The 25,078-nt window shown below is 45.0% G+C and overlaps 1 protein-coding gene across 2 annotated transcripts in view; it reads left to right on the top strand.

The window, feature by feature from the left end:
- The window catches only part of LOC311162653 (ceramide synthase 4-like), a 45,656-nt gene extending 23,067 nt beyond the window's left edge, over positions 1–22,589 (top strand). For both annotated transcript variants that reach the window (XM_084221087.1, XM_084221086.1), the window contains exons 3-11: positions 5,063–5,180; positions 7,575–7,693; positions 9,643–9,700; positions 12,091–12,141; positions 17,162–17,254; positions 17,859–17,987; positions 18,228–18,334; positions 18,701–18,857; positions 21,466–22,589. In XM_084221087.1, the coding sequence (XP_084077213.1) occupies positions 5,063–5,180; positions 7,575–7,693; positions 9,643–9,700; positions 12,091–12,141; positions 17,162–17,254; positions 17,859–17,987; positions 18,228–18,334; positions 18,701–18,857; positions 21,466–21,657 (1,024 nt within the window). In that variant the 3' untranslated portion in view covers positions 21,658–22,589. The remainder of the gene's footprint in view (positions 1–5,062; positions 5,181–7,574; positions 7,694–9,642; positions 9,701–12,090; positions 12,142–17,161; positions 17,255–17,858; positions 17,988–18,227; positions 18,335–18,700; positions 18,858–21,465) is intronic.
- Positions 22,590–25,078: the final 2,489 nt, after the last annotated feature.

Genomic DNA, 25,078 nt, shown 5'->3' with positions numbered 1-25,078 from the left:
ATCGAAGCGCTGCCTCAGCCGGGAGTTTCCACAGGCCTGTTCCTACTCATTAATTTTAAAGCTGTTTTGATTCACAAACTTCATTAAATTAAAGCTGCATGTCACACCCTTGAAAAAGATAACATCACAAGCCCATTTTACAGGTCCAGGAAACCTATAATCATAGCACTATTTTACCTATGCAAATTACAAGCCGGTGTTCTGAGCTGTATTCTTGTTTGTCCTAACTCTGCAGTAATTTATTTCAGCATGACTTTTTCTCATTCTGAATCATTATTGTTTCACATCCAGTTCATCCTGGAGAAGAAAGCTTACCCTGGGAAGGTGAGGTGTGAATCCAACCCTCAGTTTCTCCCATTGCCTTATCTGTATCTTTAAACAGTGGCACTGGCCCTGTTTAAAATAATTTTCACCAGGTTTGAGAACTGCAGAAGGAACTGTGTGTTTATTTCTCATTTTCTGTGTAAATAACCCTGGCTGTGTATCTTTGGACACCTAGTCTGCAGATTGAAATGAGTGGCAGTAACTAGAGGCAGGTTTGGGTTTGGTGGCTGTAGCTTGCCCTGTGGCAATTTATTCTACCTTCAGCCATCACCAGCTATTACCTGCAACTCTGCATTGGGTGCCAAGTTTTTCTAACTCTCTAGATAGTTCCTGGTGGTGTCTGCTTTGGGATTTCAGACATTTTATAATGTGATTCATGAGATTTAACTGTCAGAACTCCAGGTAAATAATAAGAGGCAGGGGATGTCTGGAGGATTTTCTGCAGTGTATCATCATTGGCCACATCAGCCACTGTGCTGGGACCAATTATTTCATTATTATAATTTTTTAGGCATTAAACTTGTGAAAGGATGGATTTTCCTCAGCTGGCTGAACTGAGGAAACCTGAGACAGCAGCATCCTTCCAGGAGGCAGCGATGCTGGGATGGGGTGGTGGCTGTGGGAAGAGGAGCTGCGGTGTCTGGGTGTGGCCTGGGAGAGCTGGGGAGGCTGTGGGGCAGCCCTGGGGGAGAAGAAACAGCTCACAGGTTGTGAAGCAACTCCCCTGTGAGCTGCTTTGTGCTGAGGAAGGTGGGGAAGGGTGGATTCAGTGCTGGAGAGTAGAAAGCCCCTCTCTGCTGCAGTGCTGAGCTGTGCCACAGTGCTGAGGCAGCAACTGGGGGAAGCAGTTCATGATGTCCTAGGAAAAGAGAGGACCTAGAACTTGGGAACCTCCCCTGTTCCTTTAACATTTCCAGAACGCACTTGTGAGTAGGAAATATGTCCTGCAACCATAACGTAGAGCTTGATTTTACTTAGCAGAACTTTTCCCTGGACATAGTCCTGCAAGGATGTTGGCTTCTCTTCTAGTTATGTAATGTTTAAAACCATTTCTGTAAAAATCAAGTTCTTGGCAAACTGTGATATTGAAGGAATATTGCAAAATGTTTCTTGCCTGCATGGTTAGTAAAATGTGGAAACTTTGAGAAATAGCAAAGCCATTGAAAACCAGACTTTACATACAATTTTTGATTTGTCTGATTTTGGACTTGTCCAGGTATTTTTGGGTGTTGGCAATTGAAAGGAATTGTCAGTGAATTTGAATCCACACAGCTCCCAGATTCCACTAGAAGAGGATTTTAGTCAGAAATACTGGGTCTCTCTGTGGGAGGGTGGTGCCAGGATGTGAGCCATACGTTGTACATTTAAAGAAATGGACACTCTTGATCAGCCAGGAACAGATACTTGAACTTAAAACCAGAAGAAGGAAAGGACACAAATTCTGAGTATTTTATTTAGAAATGTATCTTTCTAAAGATAGAGACTTTAGTTGTTGATCAGTAATCAGGAAGGATCTGGAAACAGTTTCCTGTTAAGGTCTTACAGGCAGGGCTTGATGCAAGATGAGGGACACATTGCAACATTTAACTGAAAATGGACCTGACTCAGTTTGGACAGCAGCACTGGAGTGAATCCAGGCCTTGTATCAAACAGAACAGTCAGTTTAACTGGTGGGAAACATTCTCCTGCAAGCAGGAGGAGGCAGAGACTACGCCAGGAGCACAGCAATAGCCCTCTGCCAAAGGAAAGCAGGAGGCCAGAAGAGAGTGTGCAGTTCAAAGAACAGAAGTTCAGATTTCTGCTGTCACTGGTTCTGCATTTCTTAGTACTTGCAGGTTTTTGCAAGTGGCACCCTTATAAACAATATTTTTTAAAAAATCAACGCCAAAGTAAATTATTTCTTTTACCTCGCACTAACTCTGAAAGCCTCTGCAGAAGGAGTGTAGCCCACTTTTGAAAGGTGGGAGAGTAGCAGTTTAAGCCCATTCATGATAAATACACTTAGTTTCAACTTCAGGAGGTTTTGCACAGGACAGCTTGTTCTGTCATTAGTGAATAAAGTGCCTTGGTGAGACCTCTGCCACATAAAACAAGGAGTCAGATGTGCTCACTGATGGAGGAGTAGGCTGGTGATGAGAATCATCTCCCTGACTGTGTCTGACTCTGAGAGGGACACAGTTTAGTCCTCAGATTTACCCTTTTGTCTTGCAGAGAGCTGATAAAGTGCCATGATGAGACTGTCCCTGCCACTGAGATGACATATCTGTGATGTTGAAATCAGTGCAAGCATCATCCTTTTAGGGCTGTGCTTGGAACAGGACTGAACTGAGAACTGAGTCACAGCATACAGCCAACACGTGCAAATGTCCCTTAGGAAGAATTTCAGGCCTTGTTTTCCTAATGATGTTCATAAAAGTAGGACTGGTTCCATAAATCATGGGCAAACTCAAACCTCAACAACAAAGTAATTGTAACTGGTTACACCCTGTCTTCATCCACTGCAAGTGGTTTGTTTCTGTTACAGTGAAATTTTATGCCATGATCATAAGAAATCATCAGGAAATATAGAGAAGTCAGGGGTTAAACAAAATTAAGACATTTTTCAGAACACTTTTCAGTAAAATAAATTTGTTGGCAAGCTGCATTGACACCTGACATTCTCTTTGTTTAATGTATCTGGAAAATGTCATACATTTCAGTTCCCAATATGGCCTGATAAGAAGCAACAATAAGGTTGTTTTCAAGAATATTACATCTTCCTCTTCAGAGGTGCTTTTATTCATGCCTGTTCTTTGAAAGAGACCAATCAGACCCACTGTTTAATATGAGAACCAAGATCGAGTGCCAAGCTTGAGGTGGATGTTTTTCCAACTTCAGTGGAGTTATGGTTACTACTGAAATACTGTGTTATTGTTCTTGGCACAGGACCTGCTGGTCCAGAATAACTCTTTTAAACCAATCACTTCATATAGAAAAAAGTCATTAGATGCACTTAAAACATTTCTTGAGAGCAATCAGAGCCAAACCCCAGAATTCCCAGAGATTCCTTTGCCACCCAGCAGCAGTGCCAGAATGCTGCTAAATTTCACTGAAACTGGTCAATGCTTCCCCATGTTTTTGTGATCACTATGTGTCTTGTTGCCAGCAAGCACACTTAGCCCTGCTCCTTCTTTTATGGTAGAAACATGTAATTTTTGTTGGTCTTGGTACATCTTTGAATGTTCCTATAGCCAGTGATGCCAAAGGAGCTTCCCAGAGATAATGACAAAGAACAATTGATACACAGGCAGGTGGGTTGGCTGTGCAAAAGAAAAGTGAGAACTGTTATAAGAGTGAGTAAAATGTGTACCCATCCTGTGGTTTTACAGAAGTTACAGCATTCCTTAGGTAGGGGCTCTTTTTATTAAACAAATTTTTAATACTCGTTAATTAAATTAAGAAATGAGTTATTGAAAAGAAAACTTCTAAAAGACCCATCTGGGGGATTCTGGACTTGAAATAGTCCCTAAAGATATGCATATGGAGTATAAGCTCTATGACTAGTAGAAACCACGGGTAACCACACCAGACAATCACAGCCATAAATATATCCCATGCTATTTTGAAGTAGAACACCTTTAAGCACCTGAACAGTGAAATAGCTTTTGCAGCTTTTTTAAACCAAAGTGAAAGATAAAAAATCTTCTTCTGTGTCCAAGTCATTAGGGAGAATGGATCAGAGGGCTTGTCTGGACATCAGGAGTGACCAGGCAGAGCAGGTGTGGGCTCAGCACTCGCTGCCTCTGCTTGCTGCTGTCAGCTCAAACCAGCTTCAGCAGCAGTTTGCAGTAACACAGAGACCCTTCTGCAGTGGCAGTGTGTAAAAGGGAGCAATTAATAAGAACAGCTAATTCTCGAGAAAGTAAAGTAAAATTCAGATTATTTGGATATTTAATAAAAAATAGCAAGTCTGCTCTTTGTGCTGTATTTATGCTTCACCTTTGATGAGGATGTTTCCTGCTGCTGAGGTAGAGTGTTGGTGATAGAGGAGTTGAGCTATTGAGCACAGGAATTCTCTGAACAGTTTTCCTTGATAACTTTTTTCTATTTATGCAGGGGTTTTTTTGTTTGTTTTTTTTTTTCTTTATTTCACTGTGAAAGACTGAAGATGCACAGCTAGTGCAAACATCCATTCCTTGTGACAAGGTTTCTAGTTGCCATGTCCTTATTTTGCCACTGTGTTTGATTTATATTAGGAAACATGGGGGTAAGTTATTCCAGGAAAGACCAAATGGCTTCCTGTTTCAGCAGGACATTTCTTCTGCATTAATAATTCACCTCTGGCAGAGCCTCCCTCTTGATCCTGCTCCAAGGCCGTAGTTCAGGTGAATGCCAAGTGTGTCCCATGTTCAGGACCAAGCAGAGAGCAAGGTGTAGGCCTTGTCACCAGTGTGGTCCTCCCCATCAGCTGCAAGGACACCAGAGGCACGTCACTGGGGATTCAGACGCTGACAAAGGAGGATATTGCATTTGCCAACCTCATGTAATTTTGAATATCACAGCACAGAGCTCAGAGCAGTAGGGTGCAAGTCCAACAGTCCAACAGTTTCTACTGTAAGTTTGTGATTTTACCTGCTCAACATGATGCTCATATTTAGATGCACTTGTGGGAAGCAGTTGTTATGTACTGCATCATGTTTTAACAAAGTCAGACATCACTGTTCTGTTTTTGGCTGACCCTTTATGTTTTCTTTTGCAGAGCCATAGCTCTGCCCCTCAGTACCAAGTTGGGTGTGAGGGACAAGCAGAGACCAAAAGCTCAGCCCAACCCCGTGCTGGAAACGTTCTATAGTGCACGCTGCAAGAACCCTAAAGAGGTGAGTCCCTTCTTTCTTTACTTTCCTGTAGATTTAGTGTCTTTAGCCAAAGAAAATCCCATTTGGAATCCTGAGCTTTATCAATGCCATTCATATCTGGAAGCTCAAGAGAGGAAACCCTGTGGCCCTGCCTGGGAGCAGCCTGGCAGGAGGGTCCTCCTGCAGTGCCATCAGCTCCGAGTTCTGCTCCCAGAGGAGCAGCGACAGCTCCTGCCCCTGCTCAGCCCATACACAGCACAAGCTGCAGCACAGGGGCTCTGCCTGAACATCAGTGGCACCTTCTTACTGAGAGGGTGCCCAGGGAGGCTGGGAATTTATATCTTTGGGAAAACACAAAGCTCTCTGGACGTGGTCCTTGGCACCTGGCTCTGGGCAGCTCCATTTGAGCAGATGGACGAGATGATTTCCATGGTCCCTTCCAGCCCCAGCCACTCTGTGATGGCTTCTTTTCATGTACTGGCAAATCCTGGAAAAAATCAGCTGCCTTGAGCTCCCACATTGCTAGTCCTTGCAGCTCAGCCAGTGTTTGATCTCCTGGTCCTGGACTGGGTCATTCTGTTGCCATGCAGTCCATGAGTTTGAGACTGGCCTTGCAAGCAGCCAGAGTCCTGGCCATAGCACAGAGATTGTGAGGGGCTTCAGAAACCTGCAAACACAACTGGTGGGTAGTTTTCCCCTGAGGGATAAGAAAAGTGTTTTTCAAGAAATTAGCAAGATAACCCAGAGTTGTAATGTCTGCTGCTGATGGGAAAAACCACTAGCAGGATTATGAATTGTCAGGCAATATTAGAATTTAACCTGGTCAGGGAAGCCCCTGAGTGTCAACTCTGTGGTAGGGAAAGCAATCTGATTTTTTTTTCAGCTTGTTTTTGTAGACTTTCTCTTGGCCTCGAAGCAATAGCTGTGAACTCTTATAGAGGATGGGTGAGTTGGGTGCTCACCGTGGGTTCCAGTCCCAAGGAACAATTCTGCTTCAAAAACATTGTTTCACCAAGGCTGCTGCAGCATGGTTTTGCTGCAGTGGGGCATGAGGAGCCCCGGGACATGCAGTAGCAGGTTAGAAATAAAGGAGAAGAGGCTAAAATGAAAAAGTAGGCATTGATCTGGGTGGTGCAGCCAGCCCATCTCTGCAGCAGTGGGAAGGAGCGTTCTGAGCTGTGGTTGTCAGTGTGGGTGAGGCTTCTCAGTGTGGTTGACCTTCCTCTTGCCTTTCTGTCCCCAAAATCCAAACATTTCTCGGTATAACTGCTTCTACAGCAGAGATCTAGCTCAAGGCCTGGCTTTGCCAGCAGGTTTTCCCCGCAGCTCTTCCTGCACCCCTGTTGCACTGAAGTGGTGCTTTTCCCCCAGCAGATCTGGGATACTGGCACAGATCCTCACCACGAGACAGCAGTATGAGGTGGAGCAGGAGGTGCTGCCTGGCTCTCTCCACTCACTGGGAACACCTCAGAGTCTACTGGCTCCCTTCCCCTCCCATGAGCTCTCAAACCACTGCTTAGAGGCAGCTTTTACTTGTCCAGTACAATATGAGATTTTGCAATTCTTGGCAGCCATTTCTTGGGAGAATTCCACATGATGGAGCAGTTGGAGAATGTAAATTGGCATCTTCATTTGTCTCCACCTCCAGAACAGGGCTTAAAAAGCAGTACATCTGAAGCAGCAGCAGATCTGAAAATTGGTAATCAAATTATTTTTGTACAGCATACTCAAAGTATGTAGGCCAGTCTCACATGATACCAATTCAGGTAAATGCATTCCATGAAAAATTATTGCTTTACTTAAAAAATAAGGTTATCCATGATGACACTTCCAAGTAGGAATATAAAACATGACAAACTCTTAACAGCCTAAGGACAAGAAGGAAGGTCATTGCAGGATTCTGTGAGTTATATATTGAAGAATTTCCCTGAACAGGTTTACCACAAGAGGAGAATATCCAGTAGGAAAATGGTGTTGCCTCTCCTCATGACATCCACCATGATACTGCATCAGAATTGCTGAGGGGTGTGACAAGATTCAGTGCAGAACCATAAAATAGGATTTAAGCTGCAGTGATCTTTATTGGAGTGACACATTTTAAGGATTTTGTCCGTGAAGACAGGGTGAGGAAGTGATTAGGCAACAAACTCATGTGAGGAGACAAAACCAGTTTGAAACTGGGGAAGTTAACATAAAAAATGAGAAGTTTCAACATTAGTATTTATAACCAATTGGTTAGGGGGGAGTGAAAAGATTTTCTACTATCCCTATCCAAGCTTTCAGAAAGATACCTTAGCCTGAACAGACTTAGGCTGGCCAGGGGCTCCAGCTGGGCTTTGTGGTGGGTCAGATGAGATATTGCCCTGTCTGACCTTTGCATCTGGATCTGAGCCTGCTGCCTCACCTCTTTTCCAGGGTGAGCTGCTCAATTTAGCCAAGCAATGTGACCTGCCAGTGAGGAAGGTGGAGAAGTGGTTCCGGCACCGGAGGAACATGGACCGGCCCAGCCTGTCCAAGAAGTTCAGCGAGGCCTGGTGAGCAGGAGCACGAGCCCTGAACTCGGGTTTTCACAGGAGCTGAGCTCCACAGACAGCTCACTGCCTCCCCCTGCCCTCCATCCCTGCAGGGAGAGCCCAGCTCCCTGGCTGCCCTCCATCCCTGTGCAGAGAGTACCTCGGGTCTCCCTGACCCACTTGGCTCTGCTATTGCTCTCTGCTGCTTCTCTGTTGTGGAAACATTTCTTGCTTTTTCCCCTTATTTGCAATACCAAGTCTCCTTTTACTGTTGTACCTTTATTCCTTACTGGCCCCTTGTTTCTGACTTTTCCTGACTTTGTCACACTGGCATCCTGCTTTGACAAACATTTGAACCTGAAAAACTCTCTGCTGTTTACATCTTAGTGCTTTGCTGCTGCTTCAGTACCTACTATAAAGGCATTCTTTCTGTTGCCTTTCCCACAGTTTCCCTTTCTGCATAGATTTCCTTCTGCTGCACTTTTTCTGCGACTGTTTTGCACACTGTTGCTTTCAAAGGCTACAGGCAGCAGGCTGGATTGGATTCTGCTGTTGTTTGTCTTCCACATCCTGAAAGTCACAAACCTTCCATGGGGGTTTGTGAGCAAAGAGCAAAAACTGCCTTGGAAACAGCTATGTGGAAATCCTCCTTGTTATGTGGAGGCACAAAATAAATCTCAGGACAGACAGATCTGAATGTCAGTCCTGGCTCGGCTTTCCACAGAAAAGGAGGGTTCTCCACAGGTTGGTTGGAATGCCTCATTTACAAGGGGCTGCTCTGCTATTTGTGTAAGGAATTGGGTTCCCCCAGGAAAGCCCATAAGCAAAAGAAATCATTAAATACCTGGAGTACTATACATCTATCTAAAAGTGTGTATCTATATCCATTGGGTAGGCTCATCAGCATGTGCTCCATTCAACACTCCACCTGTCATTCGAAACCCCTGCCTAAAAACCCGAATTCAAAAAAAAGAAAAGGATGTGTATTATTTATTTATAATATTCCATATAGTTGCAAATATTTACAGAAACAGTGAATAAGGAGTTGTTTATTTATAAACAATGTTTATTCTGCCTCCATCTGGATGAAATATCAGCTCTCCCTGCGCTCTGATTACTTGTAGTAAATAGTAACAGTACGTAGGAAGCAGTAAATCCTTTTCTGCTCAGCCCACTGAGGACAGAGTCCTTCCCCCTGCTCTCTGTTGCCATGTGCAGTCTGTAGACAGAACGTCTCTCTCTGATGTGACACAGCAGCTTTACAGAGTTTATTTTTGTCTTGGAATTCCTGGGGCTTTCATTGACAGGTGGAGTCTCTCAAAATGCAGTTATGTCTGAATTGTTATGGAGATTTTTGGAAATTAAAGGACTAGTTTAGACATTTTTACTCCTTTTTGTATTTCCTGTGGCTCATTTATTAATAACTTGTTTATTCAGTTGGGCTGAAATTCCCCCCATTCTTTACTATGTGTGCAAATATTCAGGTGACCTGCCTCTGTCCACTGAGCTGGGCAAACAGTTTGTACATGCTTCTGTGGGGGTTTAATGTTGGAAAATCATTTCTGGCTCCTCACTGGGCCAAACATGACAGTAATTAGTTACTGTACATGATAACGAATTTAGCAGGCTGGATCTCGAAAGGCCTAGGAGAGAGATTGGCATTGTTTCACTTTACAAATGCATCTGCTACTGCTGGGAAGCTTTGTGATTATTCTCCTCAGGATTTTAGTCAGCAAGATTCTTGTGTCCTCTGCCATCTCTACAGCAAAGGAATTGCTCTTTGTGAAATCTGTGAAATGTGCTGGTAAAATGCAAAGAGCTGGTCTTGTTTTGGTCAAACCTTGAACATACTAACATGTGTCTTTGCCTTAATAGTATTATTCTTTTAATTGGTGTGAGGATACACAGACTTGCAGCTCAGGGGTTAATGAATGGGATACTAATGCCCTTTTTTGTTTGTTTGTTTGTAGCTGGAGATTTACATTTTACATCATTTCTTTCTTCACTGGACTCGCTGTCCTGTATGATGTGAGTACACACGCAGTCACCTGCTGTTCAACCCAGCCAATGCCTGCAAGAATGGCAGAGTTTGTTGTCAAACATGACTTTTCAGATCTTCTCCTAGAGGTTTTCCATACAGGTTGGTGTGTATCCCCTGCATAGCACACTTGGGAGACTGCAGACATGCTGGACCATGCCTATTTTAAAGACTCCAGAACCAAGATGTTTCCTCTTCTTCTGGCAAAGCAGAAGGCAGTTGGGATTGTATTAATGTAAATTTCTGCAGGGTAGGAGATAGAACACTTACCTAATCTGGAAGCTGCAGGGCCTGTTTGTATGTTGTATCCAATACCTCTTTAAGGTAAATGAATTTGGCTTCCTTTGGAGCGTGGGCTGCAATTTAATAATTTTATCTACTAATTTTGTTTTCCTTACCCAGGATGTGAGGTTCAGGCTCATGCCTTAGCCCTTTCTCTAATTTGATAAATAATGAGTTCTCCTGATACAATTTGTACTGCCTCATCAGGCAGAAGTGGTCACAGGACCGTGGGTGTGCTCTTGTCCCTGAGCTGTGGTCACTGAGCTGGAACTAGGGCACTGGCCATCTGCTGTCTCCATTTTCAAGGTTCCCCTGACTCTTTTGCTGTGTCTGGTTCCCTAGGTGAGATTTGCAAAATGTGGTATGGTCTGATGAGTTAGGTGATGTAAAATGTGCACATCCCAAGGCAACAGGCACAAACTCTCCTTGTAACCTCTCATTGTAACATGAGAAGGGCTTTTAATTTACACAGACTTTCCAGTCAGATTTTAAGGTACTCAAAAGTATGAGGATTAGAGGATGAGCTAGCTGAGGAGTGAGGGTATCTGAACCCCTGCTGCAGTGTTCTGTGGATATGTACATCAAAACAGAAAACTGTTCTTTGAGACCAGCTATTGAAATTTGGTCTGCATGATCTGCTTGGCATTGTACAAGAGCCCTGCAGCAACAAGGGACAAAATCATATTCTTCAGCATGTTGTCTGCCCATTAAATGGACGAAATACCATTTTCACTTTTTGTGACCCATGTCTTTATTCAACACACATCTTACAATTTTCACAAAAAAGGGAGACATCCATCCTACAGACAGCACCTCCAGATCCTGTAGCAAATATGTTATTCTGTTACCTAAATTGTATTAAAATGACTACTTTAAAAAGAAGGACAAAGAACTAACATGACAGGGGATATATACCTGTGAGATTTTCTGACTTTCACAGGTTTATTTTGTAACTTGAGTAGCTTTTAAACATGCATTTGTTTTTGTGGAACTCCCTTCATTCTTTAGGAAAAAACCAAATTCTGCATTAGTAGTTTTGGACTGATAGCAAAATCCTCTGCCCATAAGTCAGTCAAACAACCTGTAACAAAGGAAAGTTATCTTCCAGTAGGTCACTAGAAATCAGCAATATTTGCTGAGAATAGAGGAATTCTGAAATTCAGGGATCTGGAGTTCCTTTCTAGCTTAGGTAAACAGTATGCCATAGTTGTTTCATAGTTTTTGCTTTGTGCTTTCTGGTTCTATATCACACATCTCTGGTTCTGCACATGTATTTGCTGTAATTATATTTCCAACCTCACTCCCAGTCAGCAGGGACTGTGTCTGTTCCAAATTACCATTGCACCTAAAACCACTGCCCCCTGCTTTGCCTCTCTATTGCCCATACACCAGCAGTGCTCAGGGGGAAGAAGAAATGCTGCCTTCTTGCCTCACCTCTGGTACTTGGATCCCTTAAATTTACCCTCACAGGTGAGGCATTGCCGTGTTCTGTGAGCTCTGACCCAGTCTGGGCACAGCTCCAGAGCGCGCTCCATGCAGGGAGCACTCCTGGGGACTTTAGTTGCCATGTTTCTATGAAGGTTTCAAAACACCAGTTTTCTATTGAACAGAGTAGGATCTTTTCAGAGGTTCATTACTTAACAAACTGCAGCTTAACCTTCCCTGTTAAAGGAAAAACCACATACCTGACATACCAGTTTTCAACCTTCTATCCACATTTAAGCGTTATTGTCTAAATCACAGATATTCCTAATGAAATACTTGTAAGATTATTTTTAAATGCTCAAAACATCACCACCACCTCAAGCTTGTAGAATATGGCAAAAAGTTGGGAGAAGTCTTCTCTGAGCTATTTTATTTGGAACAGTTAAATAGTGTGTGAGATTTCAGGCAATTAGCCACAATTTGGAAATGTCACAAGCACATGCAAGTCCTGTAGTGGAAATCTCATGGCAGTTGGATTCCAGACAGAGAGACCAGCTCTGCCTGTAATAAAACATAACAAAGTCTATAGTAGTAACAAACTAAAGGAATTAGACAACAGATAAGCAAAGAACTCCTCTGATACTCTCACATATATGTTGCAATTTTGTTGCAGAAGCCTTGGCTTTGGGACCATAGAGAGTGCTGGACAGGATATCCACAACAGGTGAGTCACACAAGAAGGAAAATTGCTGTTATAAGTCTCTGTCTTGGTTTAGAAAGACAGGTGTCTGCACAGAAAGGCAGGAGCCTCCCCTGAAATGGAAAATGTAAATGCCCTCCCTCCGAATTGTTACAAATTTGAAATTAAGGGGTTCTCAGACAAAAATATTGGGAGCAAGAATAACAGTTCTTTATTAGGGAAGAAAATAAAAAGATAAACAATGCAGTAAACTAAAACAACAGTGACAGAGTAAGAACAAAACCCTGTGTGTCAGGGTGTTGATAGCAGTCCAGTTGGAATTGTGGTTGCAGTCCTCCTGGAGTGTCAGGGTGGTTCTGTTGGAGCAGGGATCCTGTAGAAAGGGTGCAGTCTTCCTCTGAAGATCCAGTGGAAGAGACAGCTGTTTTTGTCGGAAATTCAGTGGGGAAGTCGTGTTGGTGTTTCAGAATCTCAAGAGTACAGGTAGGAATGCTTGGCTCCTCCCTCTGGGCTCACATCTCCCAGTGGGATGCTCTAGTTCTTATCAGTCATGCAGTTACATTCAATAGCCTGTTATCAGCAGGTGTCTCCCCAGAGGAGGATTGGTTGTGGAAGAGATAAGGGAAACTGCCCACTTAAGGGAAGACAACTGCCATACAGATGGCAAATAGGATACAATTTTCTTGGCAATCCAGGACAGTCTTGTATTGTGCTTCTGTATTTTTTGAAAATCAGATTATCATAGTGACAAAAAGAGGACACTGAATTAAATTCAGACACAGAAGACCCAAGAATTCTAAGTCAAACCCTCATCTGGAGAGAACATGGTATCATCTAATGCAAGAGAAGATGAATTGGCAGAGCATTTTGTCACTACAGAGAGGACATGAAGACTTATGTTCCAGGAGTTTTGTCTGACAGTCAAAGCTAGAGCAAGATCCCTTGACTGTACGTGGAGGTTGCAATCCCATAAAAAGAAAAGTAATGCCCAATTCTAACAGTGTGAGGCACAGGAAATGTAATGACTGAAGAGTGAGGCAGCGCCCCAGAGGATGAGTCTCTGAACAATCCAGTATTGCTTGAAGGCAAAAATTTTAGGGGCAAATCTGTAGTTCTGTGTAAAAATTAAACCATACAAAGAAGTGGGGCTTGAATAGGAATGTAAGACTGCAAGGGTCACTCGGCTCCCTCTGTCTCTGGCTCTGTACACTTGTGATACATGTCTTGTCACAAACAGTGGGAGCCTCCATAGTGGCACACTGTGATGGACTGACCCTGCTGGCCACAGTGTCACCACCAAGCCCATTTCCCATTTTTCTCTCCCGTCCTCAAATGTAAAAGGGGGAGAAAATATAGCTAAAGGCTCATGGGTTGAGATAAGGACAGGGAGAGAGCATCCCTGGTTACCATCTCAGGCTGGGGAAAAATTATTTTAATTTACTGTTAATGAAACAAGAGTAGTTTAATAAGAAATAAACCCAAATCTTAAAAGCACCTTCCTACACCCATCCTTTCTTCCTGGGCTTAACTTCACCCCCACATTGTCCACCTCCTCCCCTGCAGTGGTGCAGTGAGATGTGGTCAGTCCATCTCACCTTGTCTCTGCTGCTCCTTCCTCCTGCTCTGGCAGCAGGGTTCTCCAGCGGGAGACAGCTCTCCATGGACCTCTCCACTGTGGGTCCTTTCCACAGCATGCAGTCCATTAGGAATGGACTGCTCCACATGGGTCCAGCACAGGTGCACAGATGCTTCCAGGAGCCTGCCCCAGCACAGGGTCTCTGCAGGCTCAGAGCTTCCTTAGGCCACATCCCTCTGCTCTAATCAGGCTCCTCCAGGGACTGCAGGTGGATTTCTACTCCCCGTGGATCTCCATGGGCTGCAGGGGCACGGCCTGTATGACCATGGCCAGCTGGGGAGTCTCCTCCTCCTCCTCCTCTTCCTCCTCCTCCACTGACCTGAGGGTCTACAGAGCTGTATCTCATATTCTCACTCCTCTCTTCCCACCACTCTTGCCCAGCAGTTTTTTCCATTCTTAAACACATTGTCCCCGAGCCGCTGTCGCTGTCATTCATGGAGCCGGGGGCAGATCCATCCTGGACGTGTCTGGAGCTGGGTCTGTTGGACAGGGAGCAGCTTCTGGTGTCTCACAGAAGCCACCCCTGCCCCCACTCCACTATGAAAACCATGTAAGTCCAAGACACACCCATTTTCCAACATTTGTAACAACCAGAAAAGACCAAAACCAGGGCTGGTCATGTCCCACTGGCAAAAAGCAAGTCAAGGACAAACCTGTGAATTAGCAGGAACAACAAATGTATTAATTACAATTTCTACTAAACAGACCATGCTCTGTGCTACAGACAATGACAAAAGAAACACCAGTTCTTCCAGACAGTCTGATTTTTGGGAGGAAAAACTAGCTTCTGATCCAGAGCTCCTGTTTGGATAACCTGGAGTGTGACCAGCGCATACCAGCTAGGGATATGTTCATATCCTCCCTGGAAGCCCCAGGGCATCCAGCTGTGCTTCCTCTTGTGGCCAATTGCTGGTGCTGTAAAGGAAAACAAACTAAAATTTATGAAGGCCGTGAATAACCAATTGGCATAAGGGAGCACAATACTTCACGTTCCTTTGAAAATGGTTGCAAAGCCCCTTTAATCATAGTAATTATTTATCAAATAGATTCAGGTTTAAGGAGGTCATATAATGCAACAACAGCAAAAATTGCTTGTTAAGTAACAAGATCTTGTTGAGTGGGTCTAAGCTTTCTGTTTCCCAGCTGTAAAAGCCCAGATAATTTACCCAAAAGAATGTGAATTATATTTCCTGCTGGGGTAGGATTTTCCCCCCATTAGTTTGATTAAAGTGGAAAATTTGTGACAGAGTGCAGAGTATCTGAAGCATCTTCAAGCCTAAAAAGGGAATAATTTATTCAGCTACTCCTTTTCCACCATAATGAATTGCTTTATGTAGTTTTTAAAATTCTGTACTGTCTGCTCAGGAATCTGAATAATGCTGAAGAAATCCTAAAAATATTCAAGATCTTCGTGGTGGTTCCCTAAATGTTTGACATGGTGTGGTAAAGTTGAATTTCCCCTGCTGTTTGATTTAATCTTGGCATAAATGACATTTAGTAAGTGAGTGTGTTGTTCAGTTGAACTATTTTCCCCTGGAGCAGCAGGAGCCAGCCTGCTTTGTTGATTTGGTTGTAGTATTGGGTTTTTGCTGCCTGTTCTTGGTAGCAGGGGCCTACAGAGGCAGCTTCTGTAAGAAGTTGCCAGAATCCTCCTCCATATCCAGCAGAGCCAGTCCCTGGTGGCTCCAAGCTGAATGTGCCACTGGCCAAGGCTGGGCCACTTAGAAATAGTGGTAACATCTCTGTGATAACAGATTTAAAAAGAAAGAAAGAAAAAAAGTTATTGCACAGTTGTATTTGCAGCCAGAGAAGAGCAGGCTAAGAACATGGGAGAGGAGCAACTCTGCAGACACCAAGGGCAGTGGAGAAGGAGGGGCAGGAGGTGCTCCAGGTGCGGGAGCTGAGGTTCCTCTGCAGGCTGTGCTGAGGACCAAGGTGAAGCAGGTGTGCCCCTGCAGCCCCTGGGATCCACAGGGAGTGCAGAGATCCACCCACAGCCCCTGGGATCCACAGGGAATGCAGAGATCCACCCACAGCCCATGGGATCCACAGGGAATGCAGAGATCCACCCACAGCCCCTGGGATCCACAGGGAATGCAGAGATCCACCCACAGCCCGTGGGAATGCAGAGATCCACCCACAGCCCATGGGATCCACAGGGAATGCAGAGATCCACCCACAGCCCATGGGATCCACAGGGAATGCAGAGATCCACCCACAGCCCATGGGAATGCAGAGATCCACCCACAGCCCCTGGGATCCATGGGAATGCAGGGATCCACCCACAGCCCATGGGATCCACAGGGAATGCAGAGATCCACCCACAGCCCATGGGATTCACAGGGAATGCAGGGATCCCCCCACAGCCCATGGGATCCATGGGGATGCAGAGATCCACCCACAGCCCATGGGAATGCAGAGATCCACCCACAGCCCATGGGATCCATGGGGATGCAGAGATCCCCCCACAGCCCATGGGATCCACAGGGAATGCAGAGATCCACCCACAGCCCATGGGATCCACAGGGAATGCAGGGATCCACCCACAGCCCATGGGATCCATGGGGATGCAGAGATCCACCCACAGCCCATGGGATCCACAGGGAATGCAGAGACCCACCCACAGCCCATGGGATCCACAGGGAATGCAGAGATCCCCCCACAGCCCATGGAAGAGGAGCCCACAGCAGAGTAGGGGGTGCCTGAGAGGAGGCTGTAGCCCTGTGGGAGACCCATGGAGAGAGGAGCCCTGCTCCCATGCTGGAGCAGCCTGTCCTTGAGGGAATGCACCCCATGGAAGAGTGACCCACGCCACAGCAGTTTGGGAAGGACCATTTTCCATGGGATGAGCTTATGTTGCGCCAGTTTGCAGAGAGCTGTTGGCTGTGGGATGGACTCACCCTGGAGAAGTTAATGCAGAACTGTTTCCCATGGGAGGGACCCCAGAGTGCAGCAGGTGAACCATTCCTCTCCCTGAGCAGCAGGAGAAGCCATGGGTGATGAACCCCCACTCCCATCTCGTTGCATCACTGGGGTATAAGGTAGAGCTGGGAAGGAGGGAGGGGCAGGGGGAAAGGTGTTTCTAGGGGTTTATTTCACTTCTCCTGATCATGCTGTGATTTTGTTAGCAATTAACTTAATTCATATCTCTAATTAGAGTCTGTTTTGCCCGTGACTATATTTGATGAGCAATCTGTCCTGGTCCTAATCTCAACTCATGAACCGTTTGTTATATTTTTTCTCCTCTGTCCAGCTGTGCAGGGGAGTGACAGAGTGGCTTTGGTGGCTGCCTGGCATCCAGTCAGCATCAACCTGTTACAGTTGTCTTTTGCCTTGGAAGGAGTTTTCGCTGCAGGCCTTGCACTAATGTGTCTGATACGCATTTCCCTGTCTCTCCCTCTCTCACAGCCTCTGCTGCCCTCCCTGTTCTGGTACTACATGCTGGAGCTCTCCTTCTACTGGTCACTGGTCTTCACCTTGCCCTTTGATGTGAAGAGGAAGGTGAGTGGCAGTCTCAGGGGGCAGTCAAGTACAAACAGGACACAAGCTGAACACTTAGGAGAGTGATCTCTAAGAGCATGTGTATAGTGCAGTCTCCCCTTGCTCACTCACAGGAATTTTCATTACCACTCATTGGCTTTCTCTACTCTGGGAAGTAGAGAACACCAGCCCTGATATAGAAAGGCGCAAAGTACTGCAGAGTTCTCAATCCAAATTTAAAATCCAAATATAAAAATTGCTCTTCTGGAGCTTTTCTAGGCTGCACTGATCATAGAGACAGGAAAAGAGGTGGTTCTCTGCCAGTAAAGCTGCTTGTGTTCCTGGTGCCAGTGTCCCAACAGGCATCAGGCCATGGCTGGTGGAGGGAAAGAATGTTCTTTGTTGTGAGATCCTCAGTTTACACCACGAGCTCTTCATTCCTGGGTCTCTTGGTTGCCCACATTTCTAGAATGCATTTGGTAAAATAATTATGTGGGTAAGGCTTCGTAGTGGGAGGCTTAGTCACTAGGTAGAGAGATATCATTGCTACCTGCAGGGACCACATTTGGACTAGGGCAGGAGGGATATAATGTATTCTAATCTCTGCTGCTCCCTTTCTCATCAGGATTTCAAGGAGCAGATAGTCCATCATGCTGCCACCATCTTCCTGATCAGTTTTTCGTACTGTGCCAACTACATCCGCATTGGGACACTGGTGATGGTGATTCATGATGCTTCTGATTGCTTCCTAGAGGTGAGCCAGGCAGAGCCTAATCAGCTATCGTGCTCTTCAGTCACAGAATGTCCTTCTATCTAACATAGGCCAAGCACTGGGGTATTCCACAGATCCTTCTGCTGCTCTGCTGACCCAGCTGAGAGCTGGGCAGAGCTGTGGTTACCTGCATGCAGGTTGTGTCATACGTGTCTCATTAACCCCCTGGAGTGTGTGCAGATGCTGTCTTGGCTGCTATTTAATTGTTCTTTCTCCTTCCAGCCAACTAAGATATTCAATTACATGAAGTGGAAAAAGACTTGTGACAGCCTCTTTATGATCTTCTCAGCTGTTTTCCTGGTCAGCCGCCTGGTCATTTACCCCTACACGTGAGTCTGCTGCAGTGAGGGGACACGGAGCCGCTGCCTTCTGAGAGACAGCACAGTTATCTGGGTGCTGCAGCCTTTGTTTTTTGTCCTGGAGCATGAGTTCCTCCCCTTTGCACATGGGTGCCACATGGCTGTGGCACCTGCCTTGGGGTAAACAAGGCTGCTCTTGGGGGTCATAGAGCAGCTCTGGAGCCCTGGGCCAGTGGCTCCATCCCGTACACTTTGGGTGGAGAACTGAGAGCTGGGATAGGTAAAGAGGGAAGTGGCTGATCTGAAACTTCCTCTGTGACTACAAATTTCTGGGGCTTAATTGTGACTCTGTTAACAACATGCTTTCCCTCCACTGCAATCCCCTCTGTTTTGCAGAGTGCTTTATAACACCTACTATTACTCCATGGAGATATTCCAACCCTTCTTTGGATACTACTTTGTGAATGTTCTCCTGATAATTCTGCAGCTGCTCCATATCTTCTGGTCCTGCCTAATTATTCACATGGTCTACAAGTTCATCCTCCAGGGCACGGTATGCATCAGTTTGTGCTATCCTTTACATCACATGGGGAGGGAGGGTCCACCTAGACAGCTTGAGAATACAGGGGTCCATCTGGCATGGATTCCTTATTGTTCTCTTGAAATTATACATGCATATTTCCAACAGTGAGGTAGAAGGAAACTCAGTTATATTAGGGAAAGTTGACTGAAAAAAATTTTATGAATCACTACAATATTGGGTCTATTTCTGATGCTTATATTCAACAAAAGTATGGATTGGACTCCAGGAGAAATGTCTGTGAACAATGCCTGATATCTGAGTAAAAATCCCAACACTTTGTGCAGTGTGATTTGCATTTGTAACAAGACTAAGAAATCAAGGAAGAGGAAATTGTCATGATTGGTGAGGTCAGTGCAAAAGTGTTTCCCTTATTGTACAGGATTCTTGATTACAATTGTGTTATGGTGCTGTAGATTTCACAGTCGATATTTCTGTCTAAACCAGCTGCCTGGGGTCTTCTTCCAGCAGTGGAGGGCAACAGGCATGCCCAAATTATGATCCATTCCATACTTCACCTGGCAGTGTTGCTCAGCAGGCACAGAGAAACCAGAGATGAGTATCTGAGCTCCAGCTGTATAAACTGAAATGGAATGCATCCCACATCCCACTCCTTCTGGCCTGTAGTATTTGCTGAGACCAAAGTGCTGCTCAGCATGTTCCCAAAATCAAAGCCTTGACTGGCCACCTGCCAAGGATGCAGTCCAAAGGTGACCAGTCAGTGCCTTGTGGGAAGTGACCTCAGAGCCCAAGATGATTTGTTTTATTAGTATACAACTGAGGAATTCTGTCTTACAGGAACTGAGAGCAATCATTAAAGTCTCCTCTTTATCCTGATTGTTCACATTTTCTGTATCGGCCTTCCCTTAAGGTAGCACAGAGCAAATTACTTGCAGATCAGGAAACAGGGCTGGAAATGAAGATACAACTGAAGACAGCCTTTTATTGTTTTCCTAGTTTTTGTGTGGGCTGAATTACCACTGAAGTTACTGTACTGTAAAATGATGAGGTAATAAATAGTCTTATTAGAAAGTAAAGAACCATCAGGGAAGAAAATCCTGAAGCATATCCAGAATTTTTCTATTTTATCTAAAATGGATATGCCATTTTAGATAAAAATATATTTCAAAACTTTCTGTACTGAGCAGTAAAAAGCAAAAAGAATTGTCCTAAACAGATCTGTTTCAATGACAGTATTTAGTAGCCCAAAACAATATCAGCAAGAATACAGGACATTCTCTCTTTGAGAGCCACAAAACTTTTGCTGCAATCAGTTCATGTTCTTCTTGCAGGCTTTTCTGGTATCCATGGTTTTTCTCTCTGGCTACAGGATAATCTCGACCACCTTCTCACATGATGTTTCCTAATCCCAAGTAATTAGAACTCAGCCTAGATCCTAAAACACAAGTTTCATTCCCTCATAGAGGAAGCAGCTTTATAGTTCCTTTGGGAATCTTGCCAGATTTAAGGCCTCAGCCACCTTCTCTGGCTATAAATGGATGTATTTAGAAATATTGACTACGATCTGTCCTTATGCTGCAGGTCCAGATTCCTGTATATTTCCTAATCTGTCAGTTCCAGAGTGATCCAAGGTGCAGGTTGTTTACAGAAGATACTGTCTCCCATCCATATTGTCCATGGAGGCAGGGTGAATTCAGTACAAATTTAGATTTTTACAAATCCTGTCTGCATCTGGTTGCAGTGATCTCTGGAAAGAGCATGAGCTGGAATAGAGTTCTCAATATGATCTGGGAGATCTCAAGAAGAACGGACAGCCATAAATGGAGATTAAATTTCTGGGCAGCACCTGATTTTCCCCTGAGCAGTTTCTAAAGCTGAGGTCACGGAAGGGGTTACAGCTTTCCCTCTGTCCTGCAAGGAGTGTGACACTGTGAATTTGTCCCCAATATTGGCATCTTATATGGCAGAGTAGAGACAGCCTGAGAAGCCAGGAAGTGCTGAGCTGCTTTTTTCTAAGCTGTCATTTTATCCCATTATTTCTTTTTTGCCTTCTTCTTAAGGCAGATAATTAAATACTTACAGAAGTAGATTACAGGTCTGTCAGTCAATAAACAGCAAGAGAAAAAGCCTGACCATAAAACTGAATGCAGTCAGAGTGGAGTGCCTTTGGGGAAGCATGTTTCCAGCCTGTCCTGAGTGTTGTCAGCCTGCAGCCACCCAGGCCATGTAGGCAAATGTTAGCTCCTTGTCCCTTTTGGAAAGTATAAAAGAGCTTGATTAACTGCCTCCCCCATCCTTCTTCCTCATGCTGGTGACCAGGGCAGCAAGGTGGATCTCCTCAGGCTTACACAGTTGTCCTCAGCCCTGGGCATTTGTGGTTTTGCTCTGCTTCGCAGCCTGTAATTCCTAATTCCAGGAATTATGTGTATCAGGATCACAGATGAGATTCCAGTGAGACTGAAAGCAAAAAGGCAGGGAGAGTCTGCTGCCAAGGCTAATGTAAAAGCTGAAGGGACCCTGTGCTGAGGCAGCAGGTGCATGGTCAGCCTGTGGCTCAGCCATCACTGCTGCTTGTGCAACTGCTGTGCTTATCTGGCTTCTCACTCACCTGCCTTTGCAGATGGAAAAGGACATGAGAAGTGACACAGAAGAAAGTGACAAGGATGAAGAGAGAGATAAAATTAGAGAAAAGGAGAAAAATGGGATCACGTGTTTCAGCAACGTCTCAAGCAATGGTTACATCCAGAGGAATGGATCTGAGCCCCTGGACAACAGAGCCCACCGTGCCAATGGCCATGCCAAGGAAAGATAGCTGCTGTCCTGTGCCTCTGGCCTGGCCTCCAGCAACCCCAGGCCACCATCTGTAGAAACAGTTCTGCTCACTGTGTAGATAAACTGGAGTGCAATTGCAGTATTGTAGCTGAATTCCTGCTTCCCATAAACCCAAGTGTTTATAGCCAGTGGATATTTGAAGGAAGATTTTTGTCTTCCTTCAGTAAAAGCTTACTATTGGTTGTAGCCTCAAAAGAGATAGCAAGGGATCAAAGTGGTTTGACTTGTATTAAGACTGTACCATAATTGTTGTCAAATGTGTTAATCTTGAAAAATACTTTAAAAATAAGAAGGTGGATAAACTCTGGCAGTGTCAAGTTTTACCCACCTAATGTTTGATAGGAATCTGTTTAGCCTGGATCAGCCTCTGGAGGCCCTGGCCTATTGCTAGTAATTATTATGGCTGACAAGTGATGAATCTTACCACTGGGATACCTCTTCTGACAAAACAGGTGCCCTGTATACACTTACAAAACTAAAACTGAGTACAGTGAAATGAAAGCTTTTGGAAAGGCATAAGATAAAACGTGCTCTTCTCAAAGGAAGTACTCTTTGTGCCAGTGACCAGTTTTGTAATGGTATGGATCTCAGTCCCTACTTACTGCCCCTAAGCTCCAAAGGCAGGGCTGGAGGACTACCCACACAAATCATGTTGGATGAGCTGGGAAATCCAGACAGCTGTTTCTCAACACTTAGGAGTTGGACTCGATGATCCTTGTGGGTCCCTTCTAACACATAATATTCTGTAATTCTGTGATAATTGAAAGTTGGAAGCACATGTTATATACCCTGTGATCTGAGTGTGTGGTCTCACCTCTCTGCAGGTGCTGCACTCAGGAGGGATATTGAAATGCTACAACATTTTGTACTACTGAATGTAAATGTTCTTTATAAATTACTTTTAAAGGTTGATTGTCTGGTCTCTTTTCTACTTCTTTCACCACCAGGAGGTAAACCTGGCTGGCTGCACCTTACAGGTGGATGTGGGATGAGGGAGACCCGTGTGGGTGCCATTGCCAAGGGGAAGATGCTCCCTGCACAGGACACACAGCCCACTGAGCCATGCCAGTAAAGATCTGCAGCTGCCAGGTTTGTCTCCTGCTCAGTAAGACTGTGTTTGGCCCTGGGAGAAGGGACAATTTGGAACACCCCAACACTAGACTTAGGGGCAGGCCAGGTTACTTGGTACTGCCAGGACAATGGCAAGTCCAAGATGGCAACACTGGGGAGGTGCTTTGGCCTTGCAAGGGTAGGAGGAGAGAAATTAATATCTATTCTTCTTTTTTTGTGAGGTTTTAGGAGGCTAGGGAAGATCCCTGTTGTAAAATCACATCACCTCTCCTTCTAGGAGCAGAATGCTTCCCAGAATCTGCATAGTGCCCAGTGGAGCCAGTGTATGTTAATGCCTGCTGGATTTGGTCCTCAGGGCTTTGTTGTGTCGCTGAAGATTGAGATAAGTTTGTTAGGAGGCAGATCTGGTTCTTATGAAAGATACATCAAAGATACAGGAGAGCTGTTGGATTTGAGCAAGAATTAGAGTGCTGCCTTTAGTGAGCATAACAGTGGTGAGTCATTGAGGCAGATCAGCTGATGAATTTGTTTTCTTGCCATCAACTTGCTAAGGCTTGAAGAAGCATTCAGCTCCCTCCCTGCACTGCTCCACCTTTGCTCTTTATGTTTGCTCCAGGGGTGGGAAGCTTCTGAGCAGTGTGAGTGTTTGAGACTTTAGTGTATCCATCCCCTCCTCTCTTCACCCATGGGGCATCACAGTTCCCCCCACAGAAGAGCTGTTGTAGAAAACTTGCAGCAAGTCTGTCACTTCTCTGCTGAGAAACCCAGCAGAACAGATCATGGAACCACCAAATCCTTTAGACTGGGGGAGGCTTTTGAGATCATCAAGTACAACCTGTGACCAGTCACCACTTTGTCAATCAGAGCAGAGTCCAATCACTTCTTAATTACCTCCAGGGACAGAGACTCCACCACCTCCCTGAGCAACCCATTCCAATGTTTAACAACCCCTTCCATGAAAAAAATTCTTCTTGATGTCCAACCCATACCTCTCCTGGAACGGCTCAAGTCCATTTCCTCTGCTCCTGTCACTTGTTTCCTGGGAGCAGAGCCCAACTCCCACCTGGCTGCACCCTCCTGTTAGGGAGTTGTAGAGTGAGAAGATCATCCTTTTCTCCAGGCTGCCCCCCCAGCTCCCTCAGCCTCTCCTCATAGGACTCACTCTCTAATGGAGAGTTCTAGCTCCAGATGGAGCACCAGGCACCAAGCAGGGCCTGACTCTCTTTTCCACATACTTTTATCCCCCATAGGCACAGATGAGATGTGCATCACACAGTGTGCCCACATAATGTTAGTGAGCAGCTGTGGGAGATGAGGCATCTAGCTCCAGGTGAGCCCTAAGAAAAAGAGCATATATAGATACTTCCAGGCTGCTCTGAGGTGGGTGAGTCAAGGCTGGCACAGTGTGGCCCCCAGGCTGCCCTAGCCCAAAATTATGGCTGATGCAAATCTGCTGACTCCAGGAGACATGGACATCTGTTGCCATTTTTGATCTAGTTTTAAGAATAATTTGGCACAGTTTTATCCTTCTTCCAGCACACAGTAAATTTCAGAGATCTCCATTATCACATTATTTCACATTATTTCATTCAGAAATGCTTGCCCAAGGGAACCATTTCTTGGCTGCACTTGGAACAACATTGCTTTTCTCATTCTCACAGGTGCAGCAGACACAGTGCCTGCAAATAAAGGCAAGGCCTTGTTCAAAAAGCTGACGCCGTGTCTAAACAGGGGAAGGGACCTATTAACTTTGTCAGATGAATGTAAGCATGTGATAAAGCAGGCCAAGAAATATCCTGAGAAACAACTTGAAAGGCAATACAAAACATTGACAAGATGGCTGGGTTCAGAAATGATGGTGACAGACAGCAGGAACACTGGGACAGGTCAGGCTAGAGCCAAGAAATGCAGTGAGCTGCCCTGTGTGGCTCCCCAGCTGAGGGAGAGAGGGTCCAATACCTGACATCTCACTGAGAACGTATTGCAAGAGGATCCACTTCAAGCCAACAGGTGAGAAAATGTTATTTAGCACAGCGATTAACTGAGTAGCAGCAAACCTTCAAACCCACTGGCAGGAGGAAGTTTGTTCTTAGAGGAGTTCAACTACCAACTGTGGAATGCTGTTCTTTGTTTCAAATCATCTTGTTATCAGAAAAATTTAAGAAGGTTCCAGGTGGGAATGTAACTACAGCCTTCTGTAGTCTGACACGCAGGTCAGAGCAGTAGAAAGTATTATATGTGATAGAATTTTTGGAAACAGATATGAACATAATAGGAAAGGGTTCCCATGGCAGGGTGGGGCAGGGGGGTCTGTGGGGAAGTTGTCTCAC

Source organism: Fringilla coelebs, assembly GCF_963513975.1.
Source record: "Fringilla coelebs genome assembly, chromosome: 24".
Classification (NCBI taxonomy): Eukaryota; Metazoa; Chordata; class Aves; order Passeriformes; family Fringillidae; genus Fringilla; species Fringilla coelebs.
Note: the sequence above shows the minus strand (reverse complement) of the source record. Positions and strands in the feature narration are given on the sequence as shown.